General features: G+C 43.3%; 1 protein-coding gene across 1 annotated transcript in view; it reads right to left on the bottom strand.

Annotated features, from left to right (window-relative positions):
* Window positions 1–297: 297 nt before the first annotated feature.
* Window positions 298–14,114, bottom strand: part of HGD (homogentisate 1,2-dioxygenase) — a 41,497-nt gene continuing 27,680 nt past the window's right edge. The window contains exons 10-14 of the mRNA XM_032406144.1: window positions 12,191–12,315; window positions 9,704–9,808; window positions 7,109–7,235; window positions 3,167–3,348; window positions 298–641 (exon numbers count right to left, since the gene is read on the bottom strand). Of these exons, the coding sequence (XP_032262035.1) occupies window positions 492–641; window positions 3,167–3,348; window positions 7,109–7,235; window positions 9,704–9,808; window positions 12,191–12,315 (689 nt within the window). The 3' untranslated portion in view covers window positions 298–491. The remainder of the gene's footprint in view (window positions 642–3,166; window positions 3,349–7,108; window positions 7,236–9,703; window positions 9,809–12,190; window positions 12,316–14,114) is intronic.

Raw genomic sequence — 14,114 nt, forward strand, 5'->3', positions numbered from 1 at the left:
GTCTGCCCATCTATTTTAGGATGATGCTGGATGTTTGGAGCTCTGCTGAACCCTTGTGATTCCCTATGCCTAGGACCTTGGCCTTGGCTTCAACCTCAGTTCATGGTCCTTCCTTGTGGCTTGGTCTTGTGGTCTGTGGTAAACACCCTGGATTTGCACTCCCAGAATAAAAGCATGCAGGCTAAACTCATGTGAAGGGCTCTTGATCTTGAGCTAATTTCATGGACCCCCAGTCCTGGCCACTATAGGTATTCTTCATCAAGACCTGATTATGACCAATTGCTACTTCCACAGAACACCAGTCAAGTGTTTATTGAGTAATTAAGCTGACATAGAACTTTTCAAATACATTTCTACAAATGTCTGAGTTACTTGCCTGTGAAAAAAATGAGTTCTCACTTTAACCAACCCCTCCCTCATACTGCCAGAGGGCAGGATTCTAAACAAAACCACACAAATCCATTTTCAATTATGGCAGCAATGCTCCAGTCTCAGTTAGGTCCTGCTGGTTTCCTGGAATTGGGGGTGAAGTGGCTCTTGAGAGGTTCCCAGCACTTATAGTAGTTCTCATCCAAACAATTAGAGGTCTTGAGCCCCCACTTGGTGACGGCCATACTTAGAGAAGACTCAAACATAAAGGCCTGTAGGAAATGAGGAGGGGAACAAGAAAGAAGAAGTGAAGTGGATAATAAAACATATCTGATTCGATGTCAAGAGAAAAGATGTAGGTAGGCAGAATCTTTGAATAAGAAGTTATGTGTGCTAACACAGTGAGGACAGCAGGCTCACACCTTGGGTTCTGGCTCTGACCCCACCATGCAGAAGCAAGTGAGACTCGGTGCAAGGCTCTTAACTTCTCTGAGCTCCACGTTTCATTCTATAAAATGGAATTGGGCACGTAAGCCTCACATTGTCCTTTAGTGTTATGGAGCTAAATTTGCTACATCCAAAGGCAGAAGCAGGAGAGTTCTAGGAATATTCATCTTCTTAGAGGCCATCACTCACTGTGGCTATGTCCTCATGGGGAGGCCATACTCCCCATTTTTGTAGTGGAGGAAACTATGGCTCAAAGCTGAGAAATGGCTTGTCTTAGGTGATGGTAGCAAGAAGTGGAAGAGCTGGGATTTGAGTTTTCTTTTTCAGGACTTTGATCAAGAGATGGGCTGGGAAAAGGTGAAGGAGGAAAAGAAAGAGTAAGGAGGAGGAGGAAGAGGAGGGAAGGAGGAAGCATAAATGGCTGTAGCACTTTTAAAAACCCTATCCCAGAAGACTCTGAATGGTGGCTGTCCCGCTGTGTTCAGGAGGTTTCTGTCTCCAACAGAACGAATATGCAAGTGCTCGGTGCAGCTTAAATATTCCAGCTTCACCAATTGCTGTGGCTTTTAAAAATAAAAATAAAAAATAAAATAAAATAAAAGGAATAAAACCCTACAATTCTTATGTGTTCACATTACTGGAAATTTTAAACATATAGACTGGCCAAAGGAAGTTAAAGTTCTCCTGTGTCACAGCCCTGAGAACCCATGTTAATATTTGGTGTCTAATGTACATTAGCTTCTTTATGCCCAGAACAATGGAGATGACTGTCTTTGCCTGACTTCCCATAACAGGCTTGATGTGAGGACCAGAGGAGATCATGTGGAAGTGCTGTGCGCATTATAAAGCACTATTCAGATATAAGGGTTATTACTATGGCTGTTCTTGTTGTTGTGTCTTGGAGGACTCCTTCAGAGCCTTGCTGTCTGACTGGAGTGACAAAACCCCATTCCAGCTGAGCTGTGAAGACAGTATTGCACAAAGTCTGTTTATTCCAAACTGGAATAAGGATAAGGTGTATAACTGGGCCTGGGTCCAAATTATATAACGGGAAATGGTGATGGTGACCCAGAGTTAGGTCTAGGTAAAGTGCCAGACACTCCCCTGCCAAGTAGTCTGGGCTCTCTGGCTACCTAGGGCGTGCCCTGCCCTTAATCCCTTACATAGGGGAGCTCTTTCTGCCCTAGTGCTCCAGGCCCTAGGCATTTCCCAAAGTCTTGCTTCTCATATAAACAGCCCATGTACCTCAGAGAGCCTTTGGAGGCAACAGCTTAATTGAGACTGTCAAGCCACATCTCACAGAGATGTAGGTCTCCACAGAAATTCTGCAAAGGCCCTTGGAAAGGGAAAGAGAGCCAAGGTCAAGCAGATGGGACTTTGCACCCTCCCTCTGCAGATCAGCTCCATCAACTCTGGTCCTGGAGTTGGGACTGAAAACAAACTGCATTGGATAGAGAGGCAGGTAATGCTGTCTGTTTGCAAGCTGGGCATGCAGTCAGGCAGTTCTGTGCTATTGATTTTAAAGTCAGGTAGCATTGAAGGCATTTGTTGAAAAATGTAAAGCAAATTTGCATATGATTTAGCATAAAATTACTCCTTGTGGTCCATAAACTCCACCTCCAAGAATGCAAAAATAAAATAAAAATCAAGTACCGCAGCCAACTGCAATTGTGTTCAGCCTCAATGTTTATAGCCTGATACAGGAAGAATACAAAACAGGTTTTCAATCCCATCAATTTCATCCCATGTCAGAAGAGAGCAAAAGAAAATGAGAAAACAGCTGAGAACTGCTGCTCACAAGCCCTGACTATAGTGAGGCAAAGGCTTCCTGATCCTCCTTGGCTTGAGAACTCCGCTGAAGGTGACATCCTGCACCTCTGGGTACTGTGGCCCTGGAGGATTACCTCAAAAAGCAGATGATTCTGAGACACAGCATATATACGCTGGGCTGCATACAGATAGTATTGACAATATTCCCTTGTCTTTGAACAGTCTATAAGGTTGAATATAGCCACCTGCTAGGGTGGCTACCACACCCAGTCTACAGATGGGGAAAGCGAAGCACAGAGAAGTTAAGTGACTTGTTCAAGGTCATGCAGGAACTAAGAGCTAGGATTTGATTTCAGGTCTGACTCAAGTCCAAAGAACTTTCTACCCCACCACATCAGAGGTCTAGTATACACATAGGGGTGTGTGCATACACACATGGAAATAAATACACACACAGACACACACTCTCCTCTCCCGACTCCTCTGTGTCTTTGGAGAAATAAAAAAAAAAAAAAGCCACTCCTCTTGAGAAGGCTGGGAAGCCCAGAGGCTGCCAGAGCCTGGCATTTGATTTACTTACCATGGTGCCATCAGCAATCCTCTCAGGTGCCAGCTTGGCTTTGCTGGCCTTCTCAAAGCAGTCGGCATCAGGCCCATGAGGGGTCATTGAGCTGTGCAGGCTGCCTCCCCCTGGCAGGAAGCCACCTTGCTTTGCCTCATAATGACCTTTGATAAGTCCCATGAATTCACTCATGCAGTTCCCTGGGAAGGTTGAAAGAGTATTAGTTTTATTATCCAAGGCAAGACCTGTAAAGTACCAAGACCTCTCAAGCATTATTTCTGTGGAATGCCAAGAAGATAGGAGAATCTGATAAATTTTTTAGGATTACTAATGAATACAGATAGATAGGGGAAAAAAAAAACCCACAGAGTATTCATGAGTGTGAAACTCTTGGTAGGCAAAACTCTACTTGATGGACATGTGGATTATTAGAGGTCTTAAATTCCACTGCCTGAAAGAAATAATGTTGGATCTAAAGAAAATCATGGCCCAGACAAGAATTTTAATAATAATTAAAATGAAAGTTATAATAAAGAGTAGATGTGCTCTATCACCTAGGCTTATAAGTCCTATATTAAAATCATCTTCTTTCCCAGATCTGATCTGCTCCTCCCCCAAATAGCCCCACAGTAGTACATGGTATCACCATATTTCTGGTTCCCAATCCAGAAAACCGAGATGGGGTGTGTGTATGTGTGTGTGTGTGTGTGAATGTGTTGATGGAAGAGTCATGTAATGGAAAGAACCCTGGACTTGGAGTCTATTATCAAATGATAATCTGTGTGAAAAGATCTTAGTAGCTATAAAAACCAGTACATAAATGCTATATAGCCTAACAAACATTATCTTCTGTATCTGAATCTATCATCTTATTTTCTACCCTCCAAAATGCTTCTTAGATTCATTCTTTTCTTTCTAGTTCCACTGATATTCTCTTCATAGAATCCTAAAATTTTAAAATTGGAAAGGATCACTACTTCTACTCAATACAGAAGAATTTCTATATCATTCCTGACAGATTAATTCCTGGGGTCTGCCTGCATGCCTCCTGTGAATGGAAGCTCTACTCAACAAAGCAACCTACCATACTTTTGAAAAGCTCTGGGTGTTAGAAAGTTCTCTCGTATTAAATGGAAATTTGCTTTAATCTAAGTTAAGTACATCGGTCTTAGTTGTGCTTTCTGGAGTCAGCAAAATTTGACAAAAATCACCACGTTCCCACTCTTTCAATTATATGTTTCTATTGAAATAAAGCTCTTTACTAGAACAGCAACACACTTAGGGCAAGAATTAAAGAAATACAATACCTGAGAAAATTTAAGTGCCTTTCCATTCATTCACCCACCTACCCATCTGTCCATTCGCCACCCCATCTGTCTGCCTATCCATCCATCCACATATGTAATTGGACACTGTGCTAAATGCTATGATAGAGATGAGTAAGAAATAGCCCATCTAAACTTACTCTCATAGTCTGTCCCATGAGAGGGCTGAGAGTGCAGACCACGAACAGAGCAGAGAGCTATGGCATTGGCAACCCTTGCGAACCCGGACATTTGGCATGAGAGATGCCCCAGCCTTCTTCCTGACATGTGAAGTGTAACCAAGTGCCAAAATATTTCTGTCATTGACTAGGCAGCCATATTCATCCTGCCTAGGAAACAAAATGCTGCTGCAGGCCCCTGTAGAAAAAGTAAGACCCAGATCATAGCTCTACTCGTTTCTCCATGAAGCGGAAATAGAGGAAAAGAAGCAACGGTAAGCATAAGGTGTCTATATTTTAAAAGCAGTTCTGCTCATGACTGAAATATGTTGTCACACTCCTCAATCTAGGATGTGTCCTCAGGGTCACCTTCATGGCTTAATCTTAAGAAGAGAGCAATGCAGAATTCAGCTTTGATCTGAATATGAATTTAGGTAGCAATGACTTTGGTGATGACATTTCTATATCATTTTCTATACTTCAAAGGACATGTGGAGGGTAGACCTTGCCTCTCTGATTAATGCTGAATCCAGTTGACTCAAGTACATTAAGATGACTGGAGACAGTGTTTCTACAGAAATAATTCTCCACTTCTATAAAGTTACATCAAAGTAGCAAAGATTTTGATTATTGCTAAAGCAATAGTTTTAATACCTCTGGAAAAAAATAATTTTAACTTGGGGTTCTGTGATTTTTCCAACTAACTCAGGCAACCGTACCTTTCTGATATCTATCTATCCTGGGCCAAACGTACTTGAGAGTCTTTTAAAAAATTATAAGAGCCATTTCACAAGGTCATTTGTTTCAGGCGAATGAACTACAAACCAAAGTGGCTTGAGAGGTGTAGCACACTAGCAGACTTGTCTGAGTTAGATGGCTCTGTTAGCCTTCTCCCTGGGCACGGAGACGGGCCGCAGGCCAGTGCCTCTCAGTATATGGCCTGTAGACTCCTCTGACTTGCCAACTCAAAATGCAGATTCTGAGGTTCCACCTCAGAACCAACTAATTATACTCTCTGAGTGGGCGCTGGGAAGACTTTTTTTTTTAGGAGGCATTCTAAGCGATTTTTAGATTCCTACTGTTCTCAAAGTGTGGTTCCTGGAACAGCAGCTTGTGGGAGCTTGCTACAAAGGCCAATTCTCAGGCCCCACCCTAGACCTACTGGAGCAGAAATTCTGAGGGTGGGCCCCAAGAATATGTGTTTTAACAAGCCCTCCAGTGACATTGACACATACGAAAATGTGAGAACCTCCACCTCAGGTCCATAAAGCAGCCTCAACACAAGAACTAGGTGAAATAGTGAGTTATCAAGGACTGGCATGTGAGGTACAGGCTAAGCTAAAGCAATTCTCTCTCCTGGACAGCAGGTCCTCTCGGGGACTAACTTCCAGAACACTCCTCAGAAAAGATGGTAGATAGTTAGTGAGTTATATGGTGTCTGAAATGCACCTCAGAGTCTTTCCAGAACTCTAGGTACAAAAATGCAATCTTCAGGAAGTGGAATTGTACATGGACCTTTAGGTTGGATTTACGGCCAGCTATTGGACTATTAAAAATGCCAACTTCATTAAGTGCAGCCGTGAAATACCTTATTCATTCTTGGTGATGCATTTACTAATTAAATAAATGTTTATTAGATGCCTATTGTGTATCGGGCACTGTGCTAGGCACATCGGTTAGTGGTTGTGAGTGTGTGTGTGCTCTGGCATCAGATTGCCTTCAATTAAATCCTGACTCCACCACTTAACTAGTTATTCGATCTTTCCAAATTACTTAATCCCTCATGCCTCAGTTTTACCTTCTGAAAAAAAGGGGATAATGATACTACCTCCCTCTTATAACTGTGTTGAGGATTAAATGGTTTAATAGTTTTAAAGAACTTATAACAGAGCCAAAGAAAATGGTCAATAATTGTTAGCTGCTAGTAATAATAAATAAAATAAAAATAATAGATTTAGTAAGTTCTGTTCTAGGCAACAAATGCTCCATAGAAATTGCATCCAGAATGGAGTCCATTCCCTAGTGTGGGCTGCAGTCTGTTTTATCCCACCAAAATAATTGGAGAAGGCACATTTTACTGGCTCTTGAACCAGGCTTAGGTAAAGAGCTTTCCCAAAACAAAAAACTAACCAACAACATCCCACCATTCCCCCTCCCCCAAAAGAAGCATCTGAAATGTAAAGAAACGTCTTGCTTCACACTTTATTGGCCTTTCTGCCTCTCCTCAGGGCCAGAGGAACTGGGCTGTAGGCATTACTTCCTTCTCAGAGTCAACACATCACTGCCATCTCCACGGAAGTCATGGTGTTTCAGCAACTACAAGTCTGGGGAGCAGCACTAGGGCCTCCGGAGGCAGGATCCTAAAAGCCAGCACAGTATGGTGTCCAGGGACGCCTCAGTGGTATTCCCAATGGCTAATGTTCAACACTTTGTGGTCTCTTTGGTTTCCAATGTGGCTTGGTAAAATAGAGACTTACTGTGGTAATAAGGAGGCCTGAAGGTCTTGTCAGCAACCCCCCATCGAGGTGGGAAGATGACAAAATCAGCGATAGCCACTCCGGGGCGGACAGACTTGGCGGTCAATACTGTGAAGATGGATGGATCCTGTGAAAGCACAAGGAGACACCGAGCCGACGATGGAAGGGAGGTGACTGGACAATGGTACACATGTCACCCACACTGGAAGGGGTTTCCAAGTTGACTCTAGGTTGTTATTATTTTTTTTTTTTTTAAGTAGGCTGCATACCCATCGCGGGGCCTATTGTGGAGCCCATCATGGAGCCTAACCTGGGGCTTGACTTCACAACCCAAGATCAAGACCTGATCTGAGATCAAGAGTCCGAGGCTTAACTGACTGAGCCACCCAGGCGCCCCAACACAGTAATTTCTGATCAAGCCACACAGGCCAAAGCTAAGAAGTCTGGGCTTGTCATTGAGGTGTAGAAATCACTCATCTGACTTTCCCCTCTTGCTTGAAGCAAAATGAATTAACACCAGCTAAGAGGATTTGGAGCTGCTTTCTCACCCTGCTGAGCCCCCATTTCATGCAAGTGTTACCCTGTGGGTCTGAGAACCAGTCGTGCCTGCCTCCCAACCTCAGGTCAGGGTGACAAGAGCTGGAATGTGCTGCAGGGAGTTCTCAGCAAAAGGGATGCTCAGAGCGAGGTAGAAATAGAAATAAAATAGTATCCAACTCTTGGTATAGATGTAGGGTATGCTTCTCTTTGAGGGCATCACAGAGATTCCAGATGGTATCCTCATTGCTTTCCTCACCCTTGTTTGACTCAGGTCTAGAATACACCACTTACATCATTAGTTTGGGTGGTGGTAATGTAGAGGGCATAGGCTGGGGGACAATATTGTGATTTTAAAAGAACTTTAGAATCCTTCAATGGAAAGACTGAGATTCAATTTCATTGAAATCAATGATCATGTTTGCTTTCACATGCCATGCTAGGGTCTGGGATTCAAAGATGGTTGAGAACTATTCCTTGCCCCTTTAGCATTGTTAGTGATGGTAATGTGGGGGTCCTGGAGGAGTCATAAAACAGGTGTGTGAACAACTGACCACAGCAAGGTGCCAAGGGCAATCTAGCTTTATAAATAGAAATCCAAGGGAGTACAGAGGATGCCACCTACCTGAGAGGATCAGGGAAGGCTTCAAAGAGGGGGTGATATTTGAGGCAGGTTTTGAAAAATGAAAGGAGAAAGAAAGAAAAAGGGAGGCGGGAAGGAAAAAGAAGGAAGGAAGGAGAGAAAGGAAAAGGCATTTTAAGCACAGAAAACAGGAAGGACATCAAAATGCACAGAGATTTTGTTAAGAGGCAGGAAAGCTAAAGCCCAGAATGCACTGGCAGAAGGCAGAGGGGCTAAGAGTTGGTACTGGAAAAATGAGTCCAGGGCCAGATGGTGGAGAGCATCAGATACCACGCTTCAGAGCTCAGACTATCCTAAACCATGGGGAGGCTGCACAGATTTTCTAATGCAGCGGTAGAATGATCGGACCTGGGTTTTGGAAGAATAACTGTAGCAGCAGTGCAAAGATTGGCCCCGTGCAAAGGCAAGCCAAAACCCCAACCCTATCGCTGTGAGATTTTACACTTCTTCCTCTGTCTTGAGAAATGATCTGAAACTGTTAAAGAAAAGGTAGTGAGGCTCAAATAAAGCTCTATCCGTGTCTCTGGATCCTTTTTCATGCTGTTTTGGGCTTGATGCCTCATTTTCTTTTCCCTTTTGGTTTTGTTACGAGTTGTTGCTCTTCAGAAAGGTAGTTTTGTCCCCCTAGAGATAAGCTGAACTGACTCAGAGTAATCTTTCTGTCTCTGGTTCTCTGGCTTCTGCTCTAATTATCCCTCCAGCTTTTGGCTTAAGTTAATCTATTATGAACTAGGCTGCAAAATGAACTTTCCCCCAGGATCTCAGAATGGAGCACTTTATCACGAATGTGGGGCCTTGGGGGCTTGCCCTGTAGACCAGGGGCTTATTTGTGGCCCTCTAATTGAGTGAAAAATATCACCGAATTCACACTTTAGAACTTCTGTGTTTTAAATTCAGGCTCTGAACATTCTGAGGAACTTTAGAAGAGGGCTGTCTGCTCCATCACGGCTAAAAATAGCCAGGAGTGGAGTACCGGAGTAGGAAGCCGGACCGAGCAGACTCAGCATTCGTAAGCAGGACAGAGAACTTTCCAAATCCAGAGCTGTCTCTTTCTCATCACTTTATCACCAACATTAGCAGTTGGTTTCTTTGGGGGATACATTTGCTAAGAAGAAACTAAGTTTTTGGCCATCTATGGGAATTACTGAGATACTCAGTGTAAGAACTAAGCTGTGTTCAAAGCTGAGTGTTGCATGTCAGGCTTGGCTCCCCGAGTAGCTTGTTATTTACTCTGTTCCCCAAAGCCTGGCTGCAGGGGATTCAAATTCCTGGCAGCGCAATGATGAATGACTATATCTTGGGCTTCCAAGGGTGACACCGGAAATGTTAAATCTGTGAATATCGGGGATCTACTATGGACCCCTCCCACCTAAGGGCTGCCCTATCCCCCGGGCCCCTCCATGGTCCAGACTTACTGCATGGTCAAAGGCCACCGAGTTAATGACCATGAAGTTCTCCAAGTTGTACTTGTAGGGGGTGTAGTTCCCGTGCCAGGCCACAACATTGAATGGGGAGACGTCCTGATCACAAAAACAAACAAACAAAAAAACAGGAAAGGGTAATCTCAGCGCTTAATGCTTTTGTAGCTGTGCTTCCACAGTTTGTACTTGGCATCACTGCTTCTCTTTTTGATTTGATTTTGTTCTCATAATTAAGTAATGGCGTCCCTTGGGAGAAGTATGACCCTGAATCATTTTGTGGTTGCTTCCCGTGCCTTCAAACTGTCCCTTGCTAAGCCACTAACCCTATTTTTCCAGTTCATAAACTGCAGCTGCCTCTGATCACAGTGCAGCAGAAGCACAACACATTCTCCAGGTAGTGCCTTTTCAACAATTTTTAACACAGTTGTGAGAATCTGTGGATGTCAGCAATTCTCAGACCATCTGGGCTGGGGTTCCTGGTGCAAAGGGCAGGCACTTGCTGGGACTGCTCTCCAGGTAATTGCTGCCTAGAGGAGCTTCTGGTACACTCAGTTCCTAGGTTGCTGAGCAAAGGAAGGTGGTACCTAAGAGTTCCAGCCCCAAGGACTTGAGTTTTCAGAGCAATCCCGAGGTGATGCTCCTTGGGCCTGCTCCTCTGGGGTAGGAGAGGATCGGTGCTCTGTGACAGGAAGGTAGTCCCCACTGCAGCCATGCATCAGTTCTGGAAACAGCATCTAACTCAGAATATTCTAAAGGCTTTACTGAAGGGACTACTAACAGAGGTGTGATTAGGGTTAGGTGAACTGACTAGAGATGCTGAGGTTTGGGCCTAGCAACAATGGGAAGCCATCGCCATTCCTAGGCCTGTGGGATATGTGAAGACACTGTTGTTATAGGATTCCAGCAAGAGCTAGAACCACGAAGAAGGGGCTGCTCAATGGTGTGTTGGTAAATATTTAACAACTAGCAACCATCTCTCTGGGGAAAAAATGCTCTCTTTTATAGCATTTGTTAATTTTGTGGGTATAAGTATTCCACCCTCATCACTTTTGAGCTACTAATGTAATGTTGCTGAACACAAAGCTGGGAAGAATGTGTCTATCAGCTCTTGCGTGCCAGTATGAACTGGCTCCAGGACGCCACTGGGGCTACCCAGCAGGAACTGAGATCCTGGAGGGATGCAGTCCCAAATAGGGAAGAAACAGGAGAAGAAAAACCTCAACTTGTCTTTCCTCCTGCCTTCCAACTTCCTGTGAGTACCTCCCACTGGTTGAACCCAACCCAAAACCAGCTGGCTAGGGAGCCCATACAGGTCATCTCCCAGGACACAGATCATGGCAGAGAAGGGGTAATGGATCAGTGTGGGAACTCACACAGAGAATAACCAGCACAGAGTCCACTTAGGAAGTGGAAACCCACGGAGCTGCTGGCTACCTTTAGAATAGTGGTTCTCTATCAACTACATGTCAAAAATAATATGGGGAGCATGCTTAAAATGAATGCAGGTTTCCACACCCCGTGCCCAGAAGTTATCATCTTTGCCAGGCTGGAATAACATCGAAGGATCTGCATTTTAAACAAGCTTCCCTTAGGATTTCTGGTGCAAATGGTCTCTAAACCACATTTTGAGAAATTCTGACCCAGACAATATGAAGGTGGCAATGTGTCAATGAGGCTGGCAATTAACTCTCAGGGGTTAATTTTAAGTGCCAAACTAGTTGGCCTCTGCTAGTTAGCATACCATCTACCTTGGATGCTGTCCAAGGAAAATAATATGCCTTGAAAAATATAAGCTATATGTCAAATGGGCAAAAATAATGGTAATAAATAAAGGTAAACAGAAGAAATCTTTGGATTACTTTGGTTATATAATTACATTCTGCTAATATATATTCAGTACATTGAACAATAATATAATATATGCTAATGTATTATAGATTATATATTACATTATTATTTATTATTATTATTATCTATGCCTTTGCTTATCTCCCAAGTTTACAAGGCTGGTGGTATAAACTAAGTCAAGCTAATTAATTGAGTTCTACTTTTTTTGTATCAGTCATAGCTTCTATTTGAAATATGGTGGCCATTGGTAATAAAAATCTTAGATGATCTGCTTGTTTACTCATTTCCCTTTTCATAACATATTACCCTGCCTGTATAGTATATTTTACATACCATTTATAGAGAGCTACATATTGCCAGGATTTTTATTGCTTGGTGAGTGGAAAGAGCATGACCTTTGGAGTCAAACAGATATAGGGTCTAATGCTAGTTCTGCCATTTACTATGACATTTGGTAAATTACTTGTCACTACCTTTGTGACTACAAATGAAGCAAATAGTACTTTATTTGTAATATCTTAGTGGTATGGCAAAAATGAAAGGATATGTAAAGTACTTAACACTGGCCTTAGCAATCAGTAGGTGCTTAATAACTATTTATTCCATTCCTGTCCATCAACCCTCTTACTTTACCTGTTTAGCAGCAAATAGCTTGCCCTGGTATTTATTAATCACAGTGTAACCACCTGGCACTTGGCGATCTTCATACCAGGCAACGGGTATCATAAAATCTCGAGGATTGGCCAAGCCATTGGCTCCTAGAACACAGCGACCCAAAAGTCTTTTAGATACTTCTGAAATCACATTGGAAAGATGCCCACAGTTGCACAAAGAGAAAGGGCCATGTCAAGAGCCATTCCACAATTTGTTTTCATTGTCCAAAGGCTCATTGGAATCCCAGTCTGGTACCCTTTTAGGAGGACCCAAGGAATTTGATTAGGAAAAAGAATCATGAAAATCATCATCATCATCACCAGCATCACCTCCTAAAGTTGTAGAGTAAATATGGTTTATTGACCATATTACATGCATTATTGCATCACTGCAGTTGAGGGGAGAGGATGAGACTAGAAAAGAGGCCAAGGGAAGGTCTGGTAGAATACTTGAACTTTTCCCCAAGAAAACCATGATGATTCTAGAACTCATCTACAGTCCTTGATCTCAGAAAGGAAGGGTTACATACTGTTACCCCCAGGCATGCCTTTGCTCCTCAGACAGAAGTCGGAATCCATCCAAGTCTGCAAAACTGCTCTCCAGCCTGACAGATCTGTCTGCCACTCAGGAAAAAAGTACTCAGGACTTGCCTGCTTACCTTTGCTTAGGAGTGAGTGTTCCCTCCAGAGAAAGAAAATAAATCAAAAGACCAAAAATAAAAAGTATAAGTGCAAAAACATAATTTAACTCTGAGAGGAGAGACCTGGGGAGTGTTTTATCATTTCTGGCTCCTGGGGTTAAAAAATATAAGCCCCCAGCTGGTTAGTAAATTATATATATTTTCCAGAGGTACGTATTCCATGGAACCTGGAGGCTATGCTGACTGTAGAGCAGCAGGAAGCCAGACTGAAGTGGGAAGAGCGGGTGGTGAGCAGGATGACAGACGGCCCGCCATGGCTCCAGCTGCCTCTCTGCTGCCTCCCACCTTCCTCTGACTATTTGGATCTCCCCAGGGGAGTGACCAGAAGGCACATGCTGGCCTGTCCTGTTTGGCTCTCAAAAAGCTGTTGACAAGGAAAGGAAGAACTGGGAGGTGTGGCCACCACCTTTAGCAAACATGTCAAAGATGACACCAAGGGCCAATTTTCCCAGCCCCTCCTTTCACTCCAAAAGATGTTTTGAGAACAACTCCTCCTACCACCTTCACTTCTCTCCTGCATCTCCTGCCTCCAGTTTGCCAGAAGAATCGGGGGTGGGGGGACCTTGATTCACTTTTGAAAGTTTTCGTCTTGCCTCATGGAGGAGGTTTCTAGCTCCTTCACGGCCCCGAGTTAACTGTGTACATTTTATGGAATGTGCTGAGTTGAATGTGAGGTTTATAGACCATGCATCTTTCAGTCCAAGTCCCCTTCCCATAGGAGTACAGCCCTTGCCGTTTTTATGTCTTTCCCCTGCTTTATTGTCTACACACAACTTACTAACTTGAGAAAATGATCTCCCTCCTATTCACAAAGTTCATTCCCACATGTATGGTTTTGCTTAAGTGGTTCCCTTTCCTTTTTATTTGTCCTCAGCTTTTCATCAAGAATTAGTCAAATCTCATCTGTTCTGTAAAGCTATTCCTGGTGACTTGGCCCCTAGTAACCCAAACTTCTACATCCTTTAGGGTGTACACTGTATAACCAGAAATCTATTACATACTGTCTGCTCTCCAATGGTCTATATACTACTCTAGAGAGAAATTTATAATGGGTTGGCTTCAGTTGTTTATTTTTATGTATGTATTTTATGGGAAGAGGCCTGTGTTACTCTTAATGAGATTCCGTAATTACCCTCAGCACAACACAGAGCCAAGACTAGCTGATGGATTGATATACTGATGAGCTAATTAATGATTTCATTT

The sequence above is a fragment of the Phoca vitulina genome, unplaced genomic scaffold, assembly GCF_004348235.1.
Source record: "Phoca vitulina isolate PV1807 unplaced genomic scaffold, GSC_HSeal_1.0 scaffold8, whole genome shotgun sequence".
NCBI lineage: Eukaryota > Metazoa > Chordata > Mammalia > Carnivora > Phocidae > Phoca > Phoca vitulina.